General features: G+C 32.9%; 1 protein-coding gene and 1 long non-coding RNA gene across 2 annotated transcripts in view; one reads left to right on the top strand and one right to left on the bottom strand.

Moving 5' to 3' along the window:
• The window catches only part of Glut4EF (Glucose transporter 4 enhancer factor), a 175,412-nt gene extending 168,498 nt beyond the window's left edge, over positions 1-6,914 (bottom strand). Inside the window, exon 1 of the mRNA XM_085811971.1 lies at positions 6,028-6,914. Within this exon, the coding sequence (XP_085668097.1) occupies positions 6,028-6,518 (491 nt within the window). The 5' untranslated portion in view covers positions 6,519-6,914. The remainder of the gene's footprint in view (positions 1-6,027) is intronic.
• A 10,864-nt stretch (positions 6,915-17,778) lies between these two features.
• Positions 17,779-27,298, top strand: part of LOC146998916 (uncharacterized) — a 60,759-nt gene continuing 51,239 nt past the window's right edge. Inside the window, exon 1 of the long non-coding RNA XR_015039362.1 lies at positions 17,779-17,823. This is a non-coding gene — a long non-coding RNA (uncharacterized LOC146998916). The remainder of the gene's footprint in view (positions 17,824-27,298) is intronic.

Below are 27,298 nucleotides of genomic sequence, written 5' to 3'. Positions count from 1 at the left end.
AGTACGTAGAATAGTTTTTTACTTTTTTTTATTAAACACCTGTATAGACAGTTCCAGTTAAACAGACTCTTTTATTATTTATTTAACAGTTACGTCAAACAGACCTAAATGCAATAATTTTCTTCACCAAACTGAGTTTTTTTTTTTTTTTTTTTTTAATGCGCGTATTATTTTGAATCAACATCTATGTATAAAACTTTTTGCGAAAACATTAGGAATATATATTATTATATATAATATTTTTCCTACTGTCCACGCAATATTGTTTCACATATCAAAAAAATATTAATATATATTTGCTAAATTACTAAAATTTTTACTATATTATAAAAATGTAAAATTTACGGGAATCATTAATTAAAAAATAAAATACCGTCACTTTCAGAGCTGGTCATCTTAGAGAAGTAATTTCCGAAGAAAATTTAATTCGAATTCTGCTGTACTGAAGTAAACGAATATGTGCTAGCATACACTTAAAAAATTCTATCTTTGGCCGAAAATGTTTGCCTCCACTGCAGTAAAAACTTTGAATATTGCTCAAAATGACTGAAAATCAATGTAGCAGAACGAAGAAGAATATGCGCTACTTATTACACTTAAAAAGTTCTATTCAAAATAATTACGTTCATTTTTTTTTTGTCGAGCACAGAAAGATAACGCAAAATTCGATTGATAAAATTTGAATTCTAAACTATGCATTGTGAAATTTTTATGTAACGACAAATGCAATAAATGTTTAAATTTAGTAACGAAAACTTCAAATAATATGTATGATGCCAGAAAATGTCAGTTTCACGTAACTTAAATGCAATTTATAGTTCCAAGTTGATTATAAACTTGTTATAAAACTATTTAATTATGTAGTAGAAGGCCACAAACAGGTTAGGAAACGGTGAATGAATCTTTGGAAAAAATACATTGCACCCTAATTCGGATTCGAACACTGGATATCCGAATAATTTAACAAAAAATTATTCTGTTTAAAAATAAACACAAAAATGATTCTGTACTAGGTTCTACGTGTCAGAAGCAACTTTACGCCAATGGTGCAAAATGCCATAAAAATTATTAGTTGATTATCCATTATGAATTAAATACATTTTAATTCATATTACCATTTTATTAAAGTGTAAAATAAAGATTTAAGTTATTAAAAGCTGCGTTTATTGTATTTAAATCTCTCCTTTTGTTAAAGAATTACAGAATGATTAAATATGAACGATAAATTAAAAAACCCGCACAATATGAATACGTAATTTTACAGAATTTCAATAATATTTTGAGAACTGCCTATGCGCCAGGATGCATGGAAGATAAAGACCTGATATTGCATGCAATAAGAATTCTTTAAAAGGCTAGTAAAACACATATGATGGTTAGTAACGTAACATAAGTATTTACAAATAAAAAAAAATGTTTTTAAGGCAGTAAGACATTTAAAGACGTTTCTATAACAAAACAAAAAAGAGGGGAGGGGGGCTGAAAAATATAAAACTTCTTGCAAGACATAAATTATATTTTCTTTCTTTTTTTTATATTTTTTTTCTTTCCTCTCTCTCTCTCTCTCTTTTTTTTTTTTTTTTTTCCAAAAAATGAACGAACCAGTGAACATTCAAATGATCTCTTCTCAAGGCTAAGCATCCACAATCTACAAGGCAACCTTGGTCTTTCTAAAGAAGAGAATTTTCAACCCAAGGTAAAATTAAACTTGCAAGTTTTATTCAGAATCATTCAGTCGTTTCCCCCCCCCTCTCCAAAGTTAGCAATGAGAGGAACAGATTATTCCTTGCATTTCATACAAATGAGATTTAATAATGGTGAGCCATTCTTCATTAAGTGCAAAGCTTATTATGTAAACTAAATTAGTAGTGTTAATCATTTAGCTGAATACAGAAAGCACTGCAGCAGAAACGAAATCTTTAGCCAGATCATAAAATCGACAAATGTCCATTACCTTATTTATCATTCAAGAGATTGATATTTGTTACGATTCCATGCCGCATACAATATTAAATTTATTATTGATGATACTAAGTCAATTCCCTCTTTCATTGATATTGCCATTTGTCATGGCATAAGATTTAAAATTCACCATTCAGATTAAAATTATACATTTCTTAACATATTAAAAGATTTAAAAGCAATGCACATACTTTTTTTTATATCTTTACTTTGTATCTTATTAATATCTCTGATGGATCTAAATTCATGATACATCTCATTCGTAAAATTTATAATATATCTAATTTTTAATATTTACGTGCATTTTCATTATTATTATAATTAATAAAGATGTTAACGCTACGCATGACTACTTCGATACAGAATACTTATTTGAACGCCATCTAACAAAAGCTTTCAAAACCCCTTTTTAATTATCTGAAAATTTACCCAGAACTATATCAGGCACTATACTTACAAATGTTTTTAATATCAAGTTTCGAATGAGCTGTGGAACACTTTTTAGATTATAGCAAATAGTTTTTTTAAAAAAGATAAATACATTTTCCCCATGTTCTCTTTTCTAGAAAATAACTTATTAATTCAACTGCCAAATACTTAATAGGACTGAAAATATAGTTTAAGATCACTGAAAGGGGAGAGGAAAAAATAAAAAATCTAACCTGAGTGCATAATTTTCTTTTATTTTACGCTATTTGTTACAAATTCCGAACAATTATATTAATAACTTTTATATAAAGCAACTAAGTGAATAAGGAATCATTTTATCCGTGAAAGAATCATTTTACCTTTCATTATTATTATTATATGCACTGATCAAAGCTTACCAAACTAACATATTCTTTTAAAGCATTTTTTAATTGCATGAAATCTTGCGCTACTTTAATGGAAGGATTCTTTTCTAATCATAGTCCTTCTGTCTTTTACACAAATTAGGGCATTGCCACAAAGGCTCTGATAAATAACACGAAATTCTGGAGAAATGTATTTGTTTATTAACGCGACTAAACGATAAATATTGAAGTTGCGGAAGATTTTTTGGAACGAACCGTCATGAAAAACAGGTTCCAACGACAGCTATGCACAGCATTTAATTTATTATTATTTTTTTTTAATATGATTTTAGGACACCGTTGGTTTTAGACCATGGCATAGCAGTCGACCTTGTTTATAATTGGGGCACGGCATGTTTCACAACAACACCTTGGTCGTTTTCACGGAGCTGGTAAACCCACTTTTGACAGATTTCTTCTATGCCGGTATCAAAGAAGGGAAATCCTGACAGTTAAATGTTTTGTTTGGCCTCTTCTTTAACGTAAAAAATTTGCAAAATTGACCACATGCTACTGAAAACTAATACTCAATAACAGGTCAACATATGGACAAAGTAAAATGAAAGCTAAAAACATTACATAAGGGCAATAGAATTCTTCTTAAGATAAACATTAAATTAGATCTTAATTGGGAAAAAATTCTAATTTTACGTAGTAAAATCCTATTTCTCATTCAAAACAGATTATTAATTAACTCATTATTTAAAAAAAACACACAGGCTTTTGAATCACCGATTTTTTTAATAGCTAAAGGTAACATTCAAAGGCGTTTATAAAGATAGAACACAGATTTATAAAGATAAAACACCAAAAAATACTATGAAACTTAATAACTGAATAATAATAATAATAAAACAAAGTTAAAAGTTAACATAATTTAATTTATTTTTTTTTAAATTAAAAAAAGTCAATATTTCGTAATATTACATTAGTGATGGGAAAATATTTTTTAATCATTATTCGAAAAGATACAAACTGTGATCACACTGAAGCCCGATTATTTCAATAAACGTATCTTTAAAGTAATTTAAAAAATGAATTGCAATATAAAGCCAAAAAAAAAAAAAAAAAAAGTCTGAAAGGGCTAAGATTTTAAATTCCTAAAAGGCTTTAAAAGGTTTAATATGGTTTGTCTGCAGAAATTATCAATAGAGATGGTCGTCCAGGTGGAATAGCAAAATATTTTACAAGACACTAAATGAATATACATTTAGATTAACATTAAGAATTTGTACATCTTCTGTGAATACTGGAAGAATATATAAGAAAAACCAAAAAATGCATTTAGTTCATGACATATCTAACTAAAAACATTAAGAATTCTATAAAAATGCTTCATGTTTTTAGTTAGATATGTCATGAACTAAATGCATTTTTATTTAAATTAATCAGATCAAAAAGAAAAAAAAAACATTCTTGAAAACTGCATCTACTACTTTTAAATAACTTATTTTATTAATTAATAACTGACAGCCTAAATCTGAATGAAAACATCTTGCATTTTGCAGAATGGCGACAGATTCGAATGAAAAGTGAAACAATGGATAATTGTGTTTCACGACTAATAATAGTCCTTTTGGACTAAAAATAAAAATATGTAATATATTAAATGCTAAATTGATAAAAAATTAAAAGTTTACTAATTTAGCATTTCAAATTCTAATTTAATTAATTACGAATTCCAACATTTAGTTGAACCAAAGGAAAAAAAAATACATATTTAAACATTTTAAATTAGAGAAATTTAAGTAAAAAGAAGGTATATATAACAAAACACATCCCCAAACTAGTTTTATTCGCTCACTCAATTAAAAAATATATGACGGGGGAACAGCAGGGAACTCGCAAGGAAAGCCTGTTGAAAAAGTAAAATTCCGTGGTTAAAAATGTCAGAATAAGCCAAAGAAGCTTGTTGCCAGGGCTGCATTACTTTCTGACAGATATGACCTACAAAGCGCTACTCTACAGCTTGTCAATTCGCCGGTACGATCACAGGCGCATCTAAACTATTTTTCTCTAGTGTTAGATAAGAAAAATGTTAAGAAAAATATAGGAAAATATTTTTACGAATAACTATCAACACTTACAGATGTTCAACGCCATCGAATTAAAAAACTCTTTTTTTTTTTTTATCTGTTCTATTTCAGTTGCCAAGTAGAGAATATTTGAAGTTTTGCACAACATGCATGCGTGATAATTCAGATGTATTTTCAAATCTGTTTCCGGTTATTTAACTACTGTTCTCGGATCCTTTTTCCCAAATACGTTGTATTTTTATTTCCAAATACGTTCTACTTATTATTCTAAAACTGAGTACTTTTAAAACCAAAGGTAAAAAATTATACCCCGCATAAAAACTTATGCTGTTATGTTAAAACTTTTAATTGAACAGATATTACAGATGAATTATAAACTGGGAATGGCTACGACGCATAAATTGAGCCTCTCTTTTTAAATTAAAAAAAAGAAACCTTTAAAAATTCATGTTTAATGATAACAGAGTGCTTAAAATTAATGTCATGCAAATGTAGGAAGTTATATGTGAAAAGAAGTATATATAGAGATTAACGCAAATTCGATAATTTAGCTCAATGCTTTACGAAAATTATAAAATGAGGACTAGAGTACGATAGATTGATGGCAACCAGATGGCGATACTTATCTCCCTGACATTTTCTACTATGCCAAAAAGTCGCCAATGTTTTTGCAAAGTTCCGATAAACTATTCTGATCACAAAGCGTAAAGTAATAGAAATTATTTTTTTTTTTCTTTTCAATAAACTGCTGTAGTGTCAATACGTCTGTATTGAAGAGTCAACGTTATCATAAAAAAAAAAGCATTACAAAACGTAGGAAATCAACAGATGCTCCAGATAATTCGAACGTTGAAAGTTTAAGAAATGATTAATTTCGTCGAAGATTCTAAAAATGGCTAGCATCAAAACATTCAAAATTTTCTGTAGTGAAAAATAAAAGTACATTTTCTGGGGTACGCATGGAATTCGAGGACAGAAAGGTCTGAGTCACAAACTCAACAGCAAAAACCGTCAACGTGTACATTTTAGGCATACATGTTTTATGTAAATAACCCATAACCAGGACACAGAAATGATTACGCATTATTTTATGCAATGATTAACAAATATTTCAGGAAATGATTAAAAATATACTTAATATGTGGAAAATGATAAGAAAAGCATGAGAAAAATTACAAGAAATTTGTTAGAATTACCTCTGACCATAAGGTACGTCGATGCTTAAAGATGAAGCCCTTCGTCTGGGTTCCGGCTGACCATCGGCTAGCCTGGAATAATCCGTATCTGTATCTTGTAGCCTGGCGGACTTTCGGCTTTCTATTAGCCGTATTTCTTCAAGTCTCTTCTTTAGTATGAGTCCAACTGATGGAAGGCTAAGTTCAACTTCGTCAGTATCCGGCCTGTGATGGGATACCATACCTTTCACTTCTCTCCCATTGTGTGTAACGTAAACTTTCTGACCCCTTTGCAAAATGACATCCATGATAGTCTTAAATCCTGGGCCCACCAGATCGCCTGGACCATACTCGGCAGTCGTCTTGTCATCCAAACATACACTATACACGCTAAGATGATCGTCTGTTTTGGTTGCCTGGATCACACCTGGCACAAAAAGCCCCTGCGAATTCGGGGCGCATACCCGAGTGCCCAAAATGGACCTCTTTGCCAATCGCTTGCCTGTAGACATCCTTCACACAAAATCTGAATCTAAAAATCCCAAACACATATCGTAAAAAATAATCAGCTTATTTGAATAATAAAATCTGATTGAACGTGATGAAGAAAGCAAAAAATTAACTATCATTAAACTGCTATTGCCGCTATTTATTATTTTTTTTTATAAGTTCGCTTTTCCTAAATAGCAACGCGAAAACTTTCAACTCGCCGGTTCGTTTCAGCTCTTGTCTCGTTCTGCCAGGTTCCTGAGCCGGCCGGGCTCACGTCAACAAAACCACGTGACGCAAAGCGTCACCGATTGGCGAGATGGAAAGAGCCGCTACACCCTGATTGGACCGTGAACCGGCTTGTCAAACGTAGGCGAGAGGCCGGATACCGGAAAAACTAAAGATATCGGCTGATTCCCGGCATTTTGTCACAAATATCTGCAGGTTTGCGTTTTAAAATTTGATTCTGACCCCGATGTTGGAATAAGAGAGATTTCCGATCAAAAAATTTCGCCGGTTTGCATCAGATTGTGCGTTGAAAGTAGACCGCACTCCATGTTGCAAACTGTAAACATGTTTACACCCATTCCGTCCTTCGCTCGCCCTCCCTACTGCCATTGATTTAAAGACAATCTCTGCTAATGCGTGTCTTTACGTTAAATTTAAAGCTTTCAAAACGCGTCCTGAAAAATCATGTAACGCAGATAAAGGGTATAATGTTCTCAAATTTTAAAACGCTGAGTATCAAAATCATGGCGCTGTAATGGGGAAAAGTACGGAGGTTAGAACAGCTGATACATCGTGGAAGAGAATTTCGGTCGGTGACCTTGGAACAGGAGATAAGGAGGAGGCAGGCTCCCGACATGCATTGCAATGCAGCTGTTGTTGCCGGCTTAAAGTTCTTTTTTTTTTTTTTTTTTTTTTTTAACTTTCGGGCCACAGAACCCTTTTTTTCTTATATAGTTTATATTAAGGCTACAATGTATATTACTATAAAGCGCTAATATTAGTTTGTGTAAAGAGACAACGGAAAAAAAGTTAGTGAAAAGCCTAAGCCGACAAAGGGTGAATTGTCTAGAGTTAGTGGATGAGAGTCAAGAGACACAAGCTTTCAGAACAAGTAAAAAAATAATTAATTAATATGCAAAATGAGCAACTGCAAAAAGATCTAAAAAGAGTGTTTCCGAATTTAACAAAAATTGAAAACGAAATTGTTTAACAATTTTCCTTTATTAAAATTCAATATAATTTATACTTTTTACGTAAATGTTATGATAGCTCTTTTACAGTGATGCTAAACGCTTTGGGAAAGAACGCTTTTGCAGGAAGAAGTTGTTTATTCCAGTGGTGTCAAACTGGCGGCTCTCGAAGCGATTTTACACGGTCCACTAATGTATTTCGTGTAAATTAATTAGCGTTATTGTGAAATTAATTATGATGACAAAAATTTGAAGAAAACGTTTAAGATTGTAATGATTTGGACTCCAATTTTTCATTGATTTCATAGCCATCAAGAACGAATGGAAGTAACGTCTCATAAAATCTGAAAAAGAAGCTAATTAATTTATTCTCTGATATAAATTTGGTTAACTTTTTTTTTTTTTTTTTTTTTTGCCAAAATATAAATGGTAATGAAATTAATGAACGCAAAGGAAAAAGCAAACAGAAAAATCAAAACCACAGAATAGCCAAAACTTCGCAAGCTTTGTAAATGTGGAATTTGTAAAAAAATATAAAATTCCAAAATAAGTTTATTTTTCGATTGAGGAAAAAACGGGTTAGTAAGTAAAACAGGGATTGTTAAGGCCGTATATATACGGTCTAAAATATTTTCTGTGACATTTTTAAGAAAAAATATACACATGCATCTTCAAATACGCCCAAGAAATTAAGGCAGCAAATTAATAATATATAAACCTAGGTATAAAGTACCAGGGGCATTTTGGTATTAAAATCAAGAAAATATCTCTTTCTCAAGGAAGTTTCGGAAAAATGAGCTTTCTCAGCGAAACCCCGTGCCGGTCAGAGGGCTTTAATTTGAAATTTCCTCTTGGAAATGTCGCGACTTTAGACTGATGTTAATTTTACATATTTTATTTCTTTCTTAATTTATTAATTAATTTGCAACATTACGTGTAGCATCAATAATGATTTTTATTACATTTTATCCAGTTCCTATAACACATTCCCCCCACACAAATATATATATATATATGTGACATACATTAACATACACCGTGTCCACAAAAGTTCTCAGCCGGTCTTTTTTTCGCAAGTGTTGGTCATAGTACTTCTCGCTACAAAAACTTTTTAAATGATGCAAAGATTCATGTTTTCGCAGTAAATAAATTTTGTGCTCGTTATGGGTTTAAAAAAAAAAAAAAAAAAAAAAAAAAAAAAAAAAAAACCTAAAACCTAAAACTTTATTAAAATTTGGAAGTACTCAGGTTTTATATAACGCATAAAGGGACTTTTTAAATTTTGCATGTTACTTTTATTTCTTCAATATCATGTTCTTCGCATCTTCGCAGTTAAACCGTATAATTCAGTTCAACAGCAATATCACAAAATAATTTTGAAAAGAGCGTATCTTTAGAATTTCCGATACACAGTCTCGCGCGCTGGAGATAAAAAAAATTTTTTTTTTCCGTACAGTGTTGCCATTGCTCGTCTTGGAAATCGTTGAGTTTCTTAATCAAAAACTCATAAATGTTTTACAAAATATGAACCAGATAATAAAACAAGTTCCAAATTCCAAATTTGGGCTTCCAGATGACCATATTCTTGTAGAGACGTACGTTGTTCAAAATTGGATGGTTCTAGGTACCGTTGTTTTATCGCATTGCGAGAAACATACATATATACATTTATGCAGCTTTTTTATTATTTACTTTTTTTAAATATAATACAGAGGTCTAATAGTTGGTGCCAACAATTTAAAAAGTGATTCGCCGTTTATAGTGAATCAACGCAAGATGCCAAAACGAAATTAATAGCCCTTCTAGACAAATTGCCTCTTTAGGCTAAAAACGTACACAGACAAAAAGTGTCATTCCCGTATGATAAAAATTTTGATTAAGAAACTTAACGACTTCAAAACGAGCAGTGGCAGCACTCTGTACGGAATAAAATCTTTTTATCTCCAGCGAGGCAGACTGTCTATCGGAAATTTTAAAGATAAGCTGTTTTAAAATATTTTTAGCCCAAAGGGGCCTCAGCCCAAATGCTCCTGAAACGTGTATGTATGTGTAAATGAAAAAAAAAAAAAAAAAAACTGAAAGCTTTCATAATTAACATTTCAACTTTCAGAATTACATATTGCACTAGCACATAAATTCATTATTTAAAAAGAAATGCTACTTTTTCTTACTTTCCAGTCAGACAAGTAATAAGGAAGTGAAAGAAGAAATGAAATGCTTTTGGGAATCTAGAACTCAAACGGTTTAGATTCATTTCTGACAGCACTTAAGCTTTTAAAATTTTCATGTCTGATCTTTGCGGTGCTCACTGAGCTGCATAATTGACGTGGATGAGATTCGCAACTAGAGCACAAACTGCTAATTGTGTTTACGGACATTTATTTCAACGTTAGTAAGAATGCAAGAACAACTAAGGTACAAATGGATTTTAACCGAAAGCATTTTCCCATTTGGCATAAAAGATGATTTGTGTTTGTTAAATAAATTTTCGATGTATAGCAACCTAGTTTGAAACGCCAACTGCAATATTGCTCAAAGCGCATATTAAAAAAAATGCAATTTATATACAGCGGCTTTGATCACAGTTTAAAAGATTTTAATTATTTAAAATCTGCCATTATTTTCCGTGTTATTGACAATGAAACTGGATAAGATAAGCCTAATTCTTTCCTTGCCTTTCAAGATAATTTCTCAAACTCATGGTTTTCGAAGCAATTTTCTGCGACCCGCGAATACATTTAAGTTACATTATAACGTCTCGTACGTTTTGTTGTTACCCTAAACTAAGCTCGACGTTAGAAGACTGTTTAGTGAATCATCACTAAGTCTTTTAAAGTGCTACAAAACCAGGAGAAGGTTTTATTAACTCAAATAAAGTTCATAGAAAGCACCGACTCGTGCTTACAGAATCCAGCACTTTTGACTTTACTCAAAAGGTAACAAGTAACTTAAAATAGAATAGAATCAAGTTTACCTAACGTTTTTCACAAGTTACATAACACGCAGGTAGGCTCTGACTCGTAAAAGTTGGCGTAAACAAGCTTAATGGAAGCGCTCAACGCCTCAGAAATGTAATCGTTAGTACATTTCTGAGGTACTAACTACATTTGTAACGTGGCCTCTAGACAGGCAGAATCCGCTCTATGTTCACCTTCCGAAACCTTCCCTTAAAATATCAACTTCTTTCTACCTCATTTTTAATACACTCGCGCTAACTCATTTACATTACTGCAAGAAAGTGTGAGTTGAAAGCGAAAGTAACAGGAAAGGTTGCTTCAAAATAAAATTAACTGTTAAGTAACTAACTCCCTACAAGTTTAAGGCAAAGAGTCTAATGTTTGCAATAACAAAAGATGATAAAAGTGCAATAACAAAGAGTTTAACATTGAATGCAAATGCATGTGAAGGGATTTACATTTATTTTTAACTAACAAGTTAAGTTTTAATTTTAAGCTTTTCTATAAGCCTTCATTTCCCTAATTGTCAATGCCAGAATATTTAAATTTGGTAACGAGCGTGAAGGTTTGCAAATTCAACCTTGTGAAGAAAGAGTTTAAAAACCGAGGTTCAGTAGGAAAGTTAGAGAGAGTTATGTTATTGCCGTTACCTCTTGCGTAAGCTTCTGCTCCCGAAGTTATTGCTGGTTTTACGTGGTATAACTGCATTTACTTGCTGCCACTAGTTTTCGAAGCGGGTTTAAAAAACCAGGAATTATCTGAGCCCTGTAACTTAGTTCTACTACTTGTAAATATCCTCAAATTTTTAGTTTAGTTCTGTGATTTCAGTTACCGCCCAAGAAGAGGCGTAGTATGTTAGCTTCGATTTGAAACATTGTAAATTTTAAAGAGCATAATAAAGGGTACTTTTAACCCTTCTTTTCTGTGCAATTACTACTCTTCCAGTTGTCACGTAGACCCTACACATGTAATAAACTGAGAATGTGCGTAATCAGTTCGTGAAGAATTTTTTCTGTTAATAGTTTTTAAATTAACAAAGAATATTGCTTACTTATAGTTTAATGAACATCACTGAATATCAGTATTCACGAAATAAGTTCTCCAATATTTTTTTACGGTAGCAGAAACTAGTCTTGAAAATTAAATTAGTTACCCCCCCCTCCCGTATCTATAACCATACAAACAGTTGCGTCTTCCAATTTCAGTAACCGTCTTGAGCTGCATAACCGTTACAAAACATATTCGAAATGAGATATGTTTTAAAATGGTTTCATTAACACTTCCTGTGGATAACATGCAAATCACAAAATAATTTATAACCAAATCTTATGAGATTATTTAACATTTCGCCGGTTATTTTAAAAACATAAATTTTGAAATCTGTTAACTCGTCTTATGGTGCAAAATTTTTAACATAAGTTCTTAATAAATGCTTACAAAAAGAAAAAAACGAAAAAATGCTCATCCCCCCCCCATAAAGCACACTTTACTAAATGAGTGAACTTTGCTTCTGATTTTGATATTCGCTGAATATTTGAAATGTAGATCACGTGGGATGCGTTTTACACCGTTCCTGAATGCGTTTTACCCCGTGCCTGCAGCTACACTCAAAGAAGATGCATTGACTACCCATTAGATCCAATTTGGATATTTTCGGTTAATTTTGATATCCGAAAATAATACCTGATCCGCGTTTTTGAGTAGCGTTTAGATACTGAGGTAAATGTTATTTCTTACTGGATATCCATAAAAAAGTACATTACCTTTTTTGTTTCTCATATTCAGTCGAGCTCTATTATAATGAGCTTCAAGAACTATACACTATAGGTTTCGTTTACTATAACAACTGGCTTGTTCTATACGATATAATGAAAAAAAGGATTATCCGACGAAACGGTCCATGAAAAAGAAAGCTAACATCGCTACATCTAACCAAAAGAATTAAAAAATCAATTTAATTTAAAAAAATCCGAAAGCTTTCAAATTTTATATTACACCCAAAGGGGAGTTTTTTTAACATTTTGTGTGCTACTTTTATTTATTAAATATCATGTCCTTCACACTTAAACCACATACGATTCAATTCAAGAGCAGCATTATAAAATATTTAAAATCAGCATATCTTTAGAATTTGACAATCTCGCGCACTGGAGATTTTTTTCCCGTACAGTGTTGCCATTGCTCGCTTTGAAATCGTTGAGTTTGTTATTCAAAATTTCGTTGAATTTTTATAAAATGTGAAATAGATAATAAAACAAATTCCAAATTTCAAACTTGGGCTTTCAGATGCCCATATTCACAACAGGATTACGTCATTTATAATTGGATGGCTATAGGTACCGTTGTTTTATAACAATGCGAGAAATATACATACATTTATGCAGATAGTTCATTATTTAATTTCTTCAAATATAATGCAGGACTGTAACATTTGGTGGCAACAGTTTGAAAAGTAAAAGGGTCGATTCAACCCAAAATGCCGTTTCAGAACTAATAGCTTTTCTGGGCTAACGCTTCTTTGGGCTAAAAATCACGTTTAGGTTTAATTACAATTATTATCATATGCTTAGTTATTAAGCTTGTGGATCGTTCTTTTCCAGTTTCATTATACTGTAGCTTACGTACTGGTTTGTAATGGATTGAATGCACACAGAGACGATGATAACTTGATAAAATTTATTTTTCCAAAAGAAACACTTTACAATTCTCGAACTTTCCACAAAAGTACTTGTACAGCTCCTTTCAGTATGACAAGGCGCAATCAGTAGTTACGACTTCGAACTACTGAGAACGTTAAACACAAAGCAATGCAAAGCGCATCTAAAGAACGAAGCTTGCACTGAGACCTCTTGTGTTCTTGCTTTCCGTTTATATATAGTATAAATTTACACAATCTGAGGTAGATATTATTGTAGCTGGGGCAATTTTGCATAATAAGAGCAATCTTGTAGATACAGTGTTACATAACATTATATATACAGTTTTAACATACTATACACAATTTGTGATAATACATGCACTTTTCTGTATGTATCGTATATACGTATTATTATTTACAAAGTTCTACATAATATTCCAAATACACAGAATTAGTTTATATCAAATGGGCATTATTGCATAATTCTAAGTTACATCTTTTTTTACTGTACAATTACAGTATTTTAATACTATATGTAATTAACTGAGCTCCGCCTGACATAACCACTGACCTGACTTTGTTGTAAAAGTCTTACAGTGTTAATAGTCATCCTGGCAGAAGGGAATATTTTCGTGTAAAAATATAAATGCAAATATTACATGGGCATACAAGGCCTGTGTATAAGCATAGATATGTTGATTACAAACATTGTCTTGTACAAGTTAGATATGACAGTTATATAACATCATGACAGCTATGTGTACATTTAAACATTATCTGAATTCATATTTACAATACTTTTACTGAGATAATCAAAGTAAACTTGTAATTCATCTACACATTGACTGGATTTTCAATATCATTTAAACTGCTTTACAATATTATTTTTATCAAGTACATACAAACTGGATAGTAATATGCTTATATTACAATAGTTCTGCTCTTACAGTCCTGTTACTATTCTACGGGGTGAGCTATTTTTCTAGTGTTGATTTTCAGTTGTTGTAGTATTTTGAATTGCTATTAAAATTATACTGCGAAGATACAATTCTCAAGGGAGGGGGAGAATTTCTTAGTACCTTGCTGAGCATAGCCTGATTACCTCCTCTATTTTAGTTTTCGTCTGCTTGTTGCCGCAGGTATTCTCCGCCCATTGCGGCCAGTATTCACTGCTTGGCATTTTTAAATGCAGTTTATCGGTTTGTGGGCAGTTGAAGAGGAAGTGATCTGCATCACCTACCGCACCACATTCACACAATTCTGATGCTCGTTTGCCGAATCTCTTAAGATAATGTGGGAAGGGACCATGGCCAGTGTAGGATTGAGTTTCTGCTCCGCTGTATGTATTAACTGAGCATGTAACTTTCGGAAAGAATTTACGTTACGAAAGAATTTAGGTTCTCCTCCTTGTGCTTTCCCTTTCCCATCGTTTCTGTCATTCTTGTAAATGGCTATTGAATGTGATTTTTTTTTTTTTTTAAATAGGACTGCGGAACACTTACTGCGTTTTCCAATCTACTGGAGTTATTGGCTGCAGATTTCGCAAGCACGTCCGCCGCTTCGTTGCCAGTAATACCCACATGAGTTGGAATTTATTATTAATTATGTAATATATGATTACTATGTAATTAACTGAACTTCGGATACTATGTTTGAGTTATATAATTCAATTGAATAAGCATAGAACATTGCACATTAAAAGGAAGTTTACAAGATATATATCCCAAACATAACACAAATATTAAATTATAGAAAACAATGTTTCATTATTTGAAACTAAATATATTTGTTATTCTCTTTGCTATAATCATCCTTTACAGTTTTACATACTATGACTGTTCTCTATACAAGATCATTAAAATACTTTCAGAATAACATCGCAATACCACTAGAGCCATGCAATACAGGGAGTCGTCTCATAAGACAGAAAAAGAAAAAACAAGTATTATTATGAGAACATGCAATAAAAAATTCTGAAAGGTTTCAGATTTTAAATTACGTCCAAAGGGGCGTTTTTTAACCTTTTTTGTGTTACCTTTATTTATTAAATATCATGTTCTTTGCAATTAAACCATAAAATTCAGTTCAATAGCAATGTCGCAAAATAATTTTCAAATAAGCCTATCTTTAGAATTTCCGATACACAGTTCCGCGCGCTGGAGATAAAAAGTCCCCCCCCCCGTAGAGTGTTGCCATTGCTCGCTTTGAAACCCTTGAGTTTGTAAATCAAAAATTAGTTAATGTTTTACAAAATATGACATCGATAATAAAACAAATTCCAAATTTCAAATTTGGGCTTTCCAGATGCCCATATTGGCAGTAGGATTACGTCATTCAAAATTGGATGCCTCTGTAGGTACCGTTGTTTCATCATAATGCGAGAAACATATATAATTTATGCAGATTTTTCATTATTTAATCTCTTCAAATAATATAATAAAATCTAGCCAGCAAGCTATTCTTCTCCCCACAGAACATTTTTTCAGTGCCATTTTTTTAAATAGGTTCTTCATTCTTTCTCCAATCTCTTACCATCTTCTCTTTTATTCCTCTTTATCTGTTATTCTTCTCATCATAGACCATTTTTTTTTCGTTGGTATTTTTAATAGCATTTTCTTCCTTTCTCCAACCTCTTACCATTTTCTCTTTTATACCGCAAGCTAATGCTTGCAGCATTATAGCTGTTCGATTCTTTATTATTTTTAACTTGAAGTTTGCTTCATATTTCTTTCTTTTCGTTGATTCCATGATTAAGCCCACACTTTACAAATTTTAAGTTTATTAAGCCCACACCATTAAATTAAGCCCACACTTTACACACGACACAGTCTACAATGAAACTTGTTAGAGGTACATGTGAGTAGTTTGTGATAGAGGTACATGTGAGTTCGTCATAGAGGTACATGTGAGTTCGTGATAGAGGTACATGTGAGTTCGTCATAGAGGTACATGTGAGTTCGTGATAGAGGTACATGTAAGTGCTTCTATAGGCAGTGCTGCCAGATGCAAGAAAATAAAATTTGTTCCATTTGTTGTTGTTGAAAATAAAATTTGATCTAAACTAAATTCATAGGCCGTTGAAAGCTTGGGGTCATCTTATAGAATATACATATGCTAAAATTATGACGAAAATTTATACCTCCTGTTATATGAAAGTCATTTTATCTGCGGTAATGTATGGTAAATAAAATAAAAATAAATAAATAAATAAATAAAAACATATATTCCTGAATTCGAAACCCTGCTGTAAACTGCCTCATGGGTACATGCGCACCAAATAAAGAACGAGGCTGTTCACTTTGCTGTAAGTTTTGCATGCTAAAGAAAGATTCTGAAGTTTTTAATACATTTTTTTGTATGAAGAATGTGAAATCCCTGTGGCAGTTAATTCGAATTCTGCATTTTAAGTAATAGGGCAATGAACTTCTTTAAAAGGAAGTTCTTCAGAGTTGCATCTAAAACAATATATATTTCTCTTCATGTTTTTCCTTTGACAACATGTCCTTAGGAGAATGTCGCCGAAGAAACAGATGCTTTAAAACAAAACGAGACATTAGCATCCTAGAATTAACAACAGAACGTGTTACGAATGAACTATTCACTTGGAATATTAAACAGTTACGGACATAAAATTACGAAAACGTGTCAATGTTTTGTTTCTACAACAATATCAGCTGTCTTTTCTTGCTACATCATCAACCGGCTCTTTCAGAAACAAAATAATGTTTATTAATTTTGAGAATAATGTTTTAGCCTTAGAATTTCTTGAATAATGTTCTATAAATTCCAAATTAGAAAAATGAAACATTCGTAAAAAGCATTCATTATGATGCTGAGAAAGACTGTCAGCATTTAACTACCAATCACAGTATTTAAATATCAATAATTTAGAAGTTTTCATCGGTTGGTAGAGTAGGTGTTAGAACAACGGCGATGTTGATAATGCAAAATATATATAATATACATTAGATTATTTCGAAGCAGAAGATGTAAAAAATGAGTAATGCCCTCACCAGGATTCGAACCAGGGACCTATCGAATACACGCCGAGTGTGCTGACCTCTACACCAGGAAGGCATGTTAAGAAGGAGGGAGAAATACCTTATATACTCCCCCTTTTAAAGTGCGACTGGGGATTAGGAGACCCACTCGCCAAATCGTAGTGGTGGAGAATCATCTTCCCTCATCTTTTTTTAGTTCGGGCGCCACTGTAGAGACATTAAGTTATTTCCAAGCAGGAGATGTGGGAAATGGGCAATACCCTCGCCGGAAGTCGAACCACAGACCTCTCGAATTCGCGTCGAGGGTGCTGACCACTACACCAGGAAGGCATGCTAAGAAGGCGGGAGAAATACCTTATAATGTAAATTATAAAAATACATTTGATGTAATTTTTGTTTAATAGTTTTTATAAATTAGTATGCTATCGTTAATGCCTAGTAATGATGAATTCATTTTTATTACAAAGGGCAGCGATGTGACTTAAGTAAACAAACATTCTTCTGACGACCACCTAAGACGATCACTTCTGAAAGTAAGTAATATTTCTGAGACTATAAATAAAAAATTGGTATTATACATAACTTCTCTAATGAGACAACTTCATTATTAGAGCAAACAGCCTGGAATAGTATAGTGGGTAGTTATCGTAGGGAGTTCCTCTTGTCGGAAAATTATCTCATTACTGTAATTCAGTAATAATAAAAGTGTGTATGACAATGAATTCCTGTAATTACAAAAGGGTCTTTAATTACAAGAAATAGTTAACTAACCAATTTTGAATGTAATTTGTTAAATAATTACTCTATGTTTTTCTCTAAAATTTTTAATAATTAATTTTAACTGAATATTTTTAACCCACTTGCCTTTTAATGAAGCAGTTTAAAATTTTATTATTAAAAAATATAGAATTGTTTGTACGATTAACTAAAAATTAAAACATCTTATAGAAACCATTTCCTATTAAAAAAAAATATATGAAATTAAAGAATTTGTCTTGAAACTGAGCAGTTTATATTAAATCAGCTGATACCAGCCCTCTTTCTGGGCACACTATCTATTTGAATGTGAACCTAGACTTCTTATGTGGACGAAATGTCTAATTTCGAATTGATAATTAATGTAAATTTTTTAAATTTAAATTCGGGAAATATAATGCCAGTCAGTGAGCATACGCAGATTTCCCCATCACCCATGAGGTACTGTGTATTGGGATGCGTCCCCGTTATTTAGCATGGTGGGATCCCCAGTAGGCCTACACCACGAAAAAGTGCCAACATAAAACTAAGGTTTATATAGATTTAACTGTTATCACCAATTTCATGAAAATAATGTCTTTGTTATCAAATTTTTTAAACAACTATAATTATTTGTTCTTGATTTTTTATGTATGGAAATTTTTATAAATAACAACAACATTTTTATTTTTCATCACAATAATTTATTTCTTTTAATAATAACATTTATTTTCATGAAATTTATGATAACAGTTAAATATAAATGTTGTTATTAACCTTATCATTTAAATGTTGTTTATTTTTATTGCATAGATGCAAATTATTTACCAATTTAATAATTTTAAAGGAAAACGCATCCATTGGCAACGTTGTATTTCATATCTACTTTTGGCAACAATAAAAGAAAATTCTGAACTTACATTTGAAAACCAAATGTTTGAAAAACTTCTATTGTAGTATAACAAATATCCATTTTGTCAGGGTTTACGTAAAATCCGTTGTTAGTATGCGTCTACATCCTGGAATGAGTAACTATGCAAAATTTCAAGTTAATCGGATATATAGTTTCGGAGATCTCGTGATGATATGCTCTCTGCAGTTTCTAAGTAGCATTATTTTGTACGCTTTTTGTAATAATTACCCTTTTTATTTACGATATTTTATACAAATAAAGCTATTTTTATGATAATATGCAATAAAAAAAACCCTAAATTACTTTATAACAGGACATGGACCTTTCCCCACATATTTCTACGCAAGAAATTTGGCAAATTCTGATATCTGCATATGTGGGGAACAGGAAACTCCTGATCACTACGTTTTCTCATGCCCCTTAACTGAGGATATTCACATAAAATCCCCAAGAACTGACCTACTGGCATTCCAAAGATTTTTAATTAAAGATAAACATCAATATCCAAAGTTTCAGAAAATTATGCAACGACTCTCTTCCTACGGCCTAGATCTCTGTCAAGTGTAAGTCCACATACAGTTTAAACTTAGTGAACTTTTACATGCTGTGATTATGGACAAAATGGATCCGCTCGTGAACTTTATAAACTGCAATAAACCAATATATCTGAAATAACCCATGGACACCTACCTCTTTAGCATTACTATAACAATTCATTTAACATTGTGTTGCCAGTACTAATTATAATTATCTCATTATGTTTATTTGTTTATTAATTATGTTTATTTCCTATTTTTGTTGCACCAAATCAGATGTTCAATTTATCTTGTGAATCTCAAATTGTATTCCTACTATTTTATAATCTACTTATGCCCTACACCAGTGGTTCTTAACCTTTTTGAGCCGCGACCCAAATTTGAGAAAAATGTTTATGTCGCGACCCAAAAAAAGTCAATATTTTTTCATTGCTTTATTTTAGAGCATATTTGTAAAAACCTTTAATCTTACAATGATGACTTATTTAACTTACAAATTTTTTATTTTTTTATAATAATAAAGTTAAACAAAAGTACTTTTGATCCAAGAAAAATTTAATAAATAATCAAGTGTTTTTAATATTTTTATTGACCAAACTAAATAAATTTAAAACATTTTAAAAATAATTGAAATTTAATCTTATAATAACATTTTATACGCTTTTAATGAGAACCTTGTGCTTGAATACATTTTGAAAGATCTGCAAACCTGGGTTGAATGCTTGTCAAGGAGCACCTTAAATCTATTTCTGGATTTAACTTGTTCCGGTGGTTGTTTTTGATTACACAGAGAGCCGAAAAACCAGCCTCACACATATATGTTGTTGAAAAGGGCAATAATACTTTTAGGGCTTCTTTAACAATTATTGGCTTTTCGGTTTTTAGATTTAACCAGAAAGCACATAAAGATTGAGTGTTTTTGTAAAAATTGTATCGAAGTGCTTGGTCACTTTGAATTTCTATTAATTGTTCTTGAAATTGATTAATATTAACAAATTCCTCATGCAAATCACTTACGTCAAAATCAAATGGCATTCGAACCCAATTATATTTAAAAACATCGTCTGCAGGAAAATACCGATCAAAGTCTGCTATTAGTTTTTCTAAATGATTCATAATAATTTTCTGTATTTCAAAATCTGTGATATTAATATTCTTGTCTTCAACAAGTAAATTAAGAGTCGGAAATGAAGCAAGTTTCTTTACTTCAACCTTATTTCTCCATAATTTGAGTTTATTTTTAAAACATGTAATTTTTTCAGTTAATTCAATAATAGTATGATTACATCCTTGCATAGACGTATTTAGATTATTTATTTCAAACAAAATATCTGCCAAATAAGCAATTTGAGTAATCCACTTCAACTCGGAGAATTTAGATGCTAATGGGTGTTTCTTTTCTCTCAAAAAAAATTCGACTTCTGTCCGCAATGATAATACTCTTTGAACAACTTTGCCCCGGGACAGCCATCTAACTTCAAAGTAATATAATAAATGTTCGTATTCTGCACCAAATTCTGAACGCAGTTCGCGGAAAATTCTACAGTTAAGTGCTCTTGATTTTATAAAATTGACTACCGTAACAATTTCATTCAAAACGATACTTAATTCGGGCGATAAATTTTTTGAAGCAAGATTTTGTCTATGTAAAAAACAATGAACCGATAAAATTTGTGAATTCATTTGTTTTGCTCTTCGATTGTTTTCTCTTCAAAAACCCTTTTGAGATGCTGTCATGGCAGCTGCACCGTCGGTGCAAATACTGAAACACTGATTCCAATTTAATCCTTCTTCTTTAAAAAACGAATCGACAATGAGAAATATATCTTCACCTCTAGTTTTTGTTGACATTGATTTGCAAAATAAAACATCCTCCTGTATATCTGTTAACCCTGGATACCGCACGTAAACCATTAGTTGAGCATCGTTACTTACATCTGTCGTTTCATCCAGTTGAATACTAAATAAACCAGCAATTTTTATAGCAGAAATAAGTTGATTCTTAATATCAAATGACATATCATTAATTCGTAAACGAATTGTATCATTTGATAATGGTACCTTTTGTAATTTCTTTGAAATTTCATCTCCGCACATGATACGTGCCATGTCAATGGCAGCAGGTTTTGTAAGTTTTTCAGCAATATTATGGGGTTTCTTTTGTCTTGCAATATGCCAAGCCACATAAAAAGAAGCAAGTGTAGCTTGTTTGGTAGAAATTAGAAAACTATTACTACTTGGTGCATCTAAACGCTGTCTTTTTAAATCGGCTTCTTTTCTTTCGAAAAAAGTACGATCTTTTCCCTCAAAGGAAAAATTTTTATGTTTTGCATCAAAATGTCTTTTAAGTTTGTTTGGTTTCATCGATTCATTACTTAGTATTTCACTGCACAAGACGCATAGCGGCTTGTTGATTCCTCCATCATAAATGCAAGTAAACCCTAATTCTAAAAATGCTTCCTTGTATTCACGTTTTGCCATTTTAGGGTGATTACAATTTTACAATACGCACTGCAGCTTGATCACTCCACTTTTAATAAACAGACAAAAATTGTTTCTAAAATGTTTGTATTCACGTTTCATGATTATTACACATTCCACTGTTATTCACAACATAATACACAGAAACGAGTTTTTGACAAAGAACTTGCAGCGGAGTGCAACTTTTTTACGTAAATATCATTAATATGCAAACAGAAATTAACAGAATACAATTTTCCGTTATTACTTCTTTATTCACACGAGTTAAATCGATAATATCTGCTTACATGTTTACAACCAACGGAAATTCCCCGGTTTCTTAAAAGTCGAAGTAAAAGTAGCTGATTGAAAGCGCTTTTAATTTTTACCAAAAGGTGTCACTACCAGAGAATGACTATGTTACCTGCAACCTTATTGCGTCTGCGCGCACGTAAAGCAATGGCGTGAGTATTACCAACACCTCATAGAAGAAAGCTATAAGACAGAAATTGGATGTCACTTCTAGAAGGCCATTCGCGAAGAGCGGTAAAACCAATGCATTGTTTTAGAGAATAACTTGTATTAGAAAAAAACTCTTCTAGTAGGTGTTGGTATTACTTATTTTTGTATATTAAAAGTTTTTTTTTAATTTGACTTAGCGCGACCCAAAAAATATGCTTCGCGACCCAATTTTGGGTCGCGACCCATAGGTTAAGAACCGCTGCCCTACACCATTATTTTTAATAAATACTGGATGCGGGGCGTACTGTGGAATTTCACGATGTACCATAATAGGCAAACTTTAGACCTTTTGAAAAGCTTCAGTCTATGCAAATTGTTATAAAACTTGCAATTACCCCCCCCCCCTTTTTTTTTCTCTCAAAGAGTTAGTATGGGAAGGCATTACCAGTTGACCTATGGTACATCGCTGGTGTCCCCCATATTTTTACCTTTACCTTACCTTTACCTATAACCAATACTGCGGCAAAATAAAGATTATTGACTAAGCTATTTGTCCAGTGAAAGCTAGATGGGAGTCTGAAAACAGGTAGTTACTCTAAATATGATATGACTAACGCATTCTTTATAACACATGCTGGAAAGTTTACGAAAAGTACCAATGTTGTAAATTAACAATAACGTAGAAATGTTCATGGTTGTAACACGCTTTACGTTAGTACGCCACGTGAAACGTAGTCTACGCTGGAAATGTTTCGGAAAAGTATCAGTGTTTATTTAAAAAAGAAACAATGTTTCAAATGAACTTGATTTCTTAATCCCAATTAAGACAGCCAGGCGAGACATGACCTCGTCTATATAAATAACAAGTGAGTCCGAAGAAGGTTTAAGCAACCTTTTTATTTAAACTTTAAACTCAACCCATGCACGACTTATGTTTACAATTTAAATCACCGCAGCCTGCGAGACTTCTTAATACTTAACAGAATTAAGTATTAACTACACTTAAGAATTAAGTATTATTTAATAGAATGTGAATTTAAAATTATTAGATGTGAACTTAAAATTATTAATTTATTAGATGCTACAGTGCAAACAGTCAAATAAACATTGGCTCAAACTCACTGACTTCGCCTAACAAAATGGCTAACGCCGGATAAATAAGTAGCGGAGTTGGGTGAGTGAATAGTACTACGGTCAGGGTTGCTGTCAAAAGCTCTTAGGTTAAACTTTCAAGGACTCCGTCTAAATACAGTTTCTCATTTATAACCTAGTGAGAGCTAAAAAGAAGCGATAGTTCAGTTCCAAATCATAACAAAAATGGATTAATTAACATAAAAACACTTACATGTTGTATGTTCTAAAAACACGTAGCACATCGTACAGAACGCTCTTAATGCGCGTAACATCGTCATAGAACAAAAGATTGTAGAGACATTAGGGTTTTTTTTTAGAAGCAGGAAAGATGAAAAATTAGGAATGCCTTCGCCGGGAATCGAACCGTGGACCTCTAGAACACGCGCCCAGCGTGCAGGGCACTACACCATGAAGGTTTGCCAAAAAGGTGGGAGAAATTAGATATGCTCTTTGCACGTAACCTTCTGATCCAGTTAGAACGCTTATTAGATTCGAATGCGCTTGAGTTTGTAATTTTAAGGCTATCTCTGCTGATTCTGCAATATTAGCAGTCATTGATTTCCTTACACGAATTATCGTGTTGCAAGTGAATTTCTAGATTCATCCAGACAACGCAAATTTAACCGAAACTTTCGTGAATCTCGATTTAAAAAGTAACATAAAATACAAGTGACAGTCTTGCTTGACTAACATTTAGTTCACGATAAAAATTGACAGCTTAGTTTTATTCTAGGAGGAACAATTATTATATCTTTTTTAAAAGTGATAAACGTTTAGCCGTAGCTAACTGTCTTAGACAAGACTTCTCTGGAATCAGCTACACCGACCAGAATTAAACATTTGCAGGGGGTTCCAGTACAGCGGCTACAAAATTTCAGGAGAGATAAAGTTCACCTAGACGATGGAAAATCACTTATCAGTGCATCGTCGGACATGTTTTCTTGGTGCGGTAATGACGACACAAAACACAAGACACGAACAGGGGGACGCTGCGTTTCGCTTTGCCACATGGTTTCAACAAGATGGAGCGTCTTCACATTACACCCTTGATTTGCGTCTCCACCTGAACACACCGTATCCAACATCTGCTCTACAAGTCATTGCGGGTCTTCCCCCTCTTGATCTTGTAGTCGAGAGGGAAGCCGCAGTGGTAAAAGCTACAAGGCTTAATAAAAATACATCACTGTGGGGACAGAGCATAATCCACACAGACTATGAAAAATACAAATCTCGTTATCTTTGTCACCCAGCACAATTTGACCTAATGGACACCATCCATATAAACTCAGATTCTCCAGAGCAAAATGATCATGCATTATACACTGATGGATCTAAGACAGAGGCTGGCACAGGATGTGGATTCTGCGAATTGGATAAAGGCAGCATTATCTTCTCCTGGAAAGGAAAACTCAACGAAAGTAATTCAGTGTTTCAGGCAGAATTCATAGCCTTACACGCAGCAATCATCCACAGTCGTAGGAATGGTCTTAACCAAGTTCGTATTTATACGGACACCGCCTCAAGCCTCCAAGCATTTTCAAGCATGCACAGCAGAAGCCCTGTGATTAACAAAATACAAAGAACTCTCCTTAGTATCCCTATACCTTTTCGTCCTGTACTCTGTTGGGTGCCAGCGCACGTAGGAATACTAGGAAATGAAAGTGCAGACGTTGTGGCTAAAGAAGCTGCCAATAGTGTATCCTTACTTGAGTGCCCAACAATACTTCCAACTTCGCTGCTCAAGCATTCCCCACGCAAACTTCTTATAAGACAGTGGCAAACCCGCTGGACCGATGCTACAACGGGTCGACATACACATGCAATGCTCCCAAGTGTAAGCATGGATCTGCAGAGCAAAACTGGCAGCATGTCACATTTCCTTAACAGGACATGGACCGTACAAAGCCTATCTGCATAGGTTTGGTCTATCCAACACAGACATCTGCGACTGTGGGAAAGTGGGCAGTCCAGACCACTATTACTTTGAATGCCGCTTGACGGCGAAGTTCCATCTAAAAAAACCAGCACCCATGTTTCGCGCAGTGTGGTGGATTAATATTCAAAATAACAATGTTGCTCTATCGAGACTACATGCTATCACTACCTACTGCGCTGCAAAAACGAAGTAACCAGCTCTCATCACAGTCATTCCCCAAATAGCTAAATTAATGTTTCAGCTCCTGTAATATAAGTTTTTAATTTTTTATACATATTATATATATTTATTTATCTTTTTTTACATATATGTAGTTATTTAACTCTTTTGTTATAAAAATCTTTGTTCCATCGAATCAACTTCTTGACATATACAAATATTTGTACTCATCCGGTGTAATACTACATTGTTCATACAGTTATCTAACTTTCGTAATATAAGTGTTCATTCCAATATAGTAAATATGCCACCTAAAAATACCAATAACAATGTTGCATAATGTCTATATATTTCTGTAGTGTAAAAGTATTTCTTCCACATTGATTGTCATCCTAAACACTGGATAGGGAGGGGTGGTCCAATACATCGGCCAGCAAGATTGCCAGACCTCACTTGCATTGACTGCTTCCTCTGTATACGCATCGTGGCAGCTGTTCGGGAGGTACTGGACATGCCCGGCATTTTCCAGAACATCAGATCTTCCATGCGCCGGCCGGAGATGCAAGGTCTGCATCGCGGTCCCGAGTCGTAATTTCGAACACCTTCTTTGATAATGATCGTGGTTTGTTTCTGTTTCTATTCCTTGATTTCTGCTGTATTAAGCATAGTAAACATATTTTCGCAACCTGTTCGTGTCCTTCTTTTCTTGCGTTTTGTGTTGCTACTACCGCGCTCTGCATCTCCTATTTCGATCATTCACATCTAGGCTTATACTCGGAGTGACGTTCTTCAGACAACAGACGACACACAGCTTCTACGGTTCCAGCAAACCTACTTATAATCCTACGCTTGTCTTAAAAATCCACATAAGCATTTGAAGAAAACGAGCTGAGTGACTACGAAGAAATTATAGTAATAAATGCAAATTAAAAACTCAACTGGCTAGCAAAAATAAGCTAAATTGTCACAGGTTAACCATATTAATTATAAAATGCAATATTATTGCTAAATTATTTGAAACAATTCTTTCTATTCAAATATCGTTTTACTGATTTTAAAAAGATATAAATACAAAACTAAGGTTCTTAATAAATCTATTTGCAACTTTTTAATATTTCTGAACTTTTATATGCTGCTGCTACTGACACAAAGTTTGGCCACTTTCGTTACGAAGGGTTTCAATTTAAAAGATAGATTTCATGTTCAAGAATACATTATTTTATGAATATTTTGCTTGCAACGAGTCGTCGATTTCTATGTTGTTTTTAAAGTAACTACAGTGAACTTCGAGATATGAGCAGCTCTATATACGAGATATTCGAGTTACGAGGAAAGTATGAGCGAAACATTTGTCTCTAAATACAAGCATTGAATCGAGTAACGAGCAATGAGCCAGGCTGTTGGTATGTGTGGCGCGATTTTCCGATCCGTCTCGACTCGGGGAATCCCCTCGTCAGATCACTCGGTATTCTTAGATCTACGTGCTTGTGCGCTTGTGAATTAATTGTTTATTACATTTAACGTGAAAATAATTATTTCACGACGCCTCCCAAGAAGATTGTTGCCTCAGATAGTGCTGCAAAGAAGGAAGCCATGGCTGTTGAAATAAGTTAAAAAAGAAGTCATAGATAAACATAAGCGGGGTGTAAGAGTGACGGAATTGGCGAAGATAT

The sequence above is a fragment of the Stegodyphus dumicola genome, chromosome 2 (genome assembly GCF_044657685.1).
Source record: "Stegodyphus dumicola isolate Sdum_Otavi_A_Nest chromosome 2, ASM4465768v1".
NCBI classification, from domain to species: Eukaryota; Metazoa; Arthropoda; class Arachnida; order Araneae; family Eresidae; genus Stegodyphus; species Stegodyphus dumicola.
Note: the sequence above shows the minus strand (reverse complement) of the source record. Positions and strands in the feature narration are given on the sequence as shown.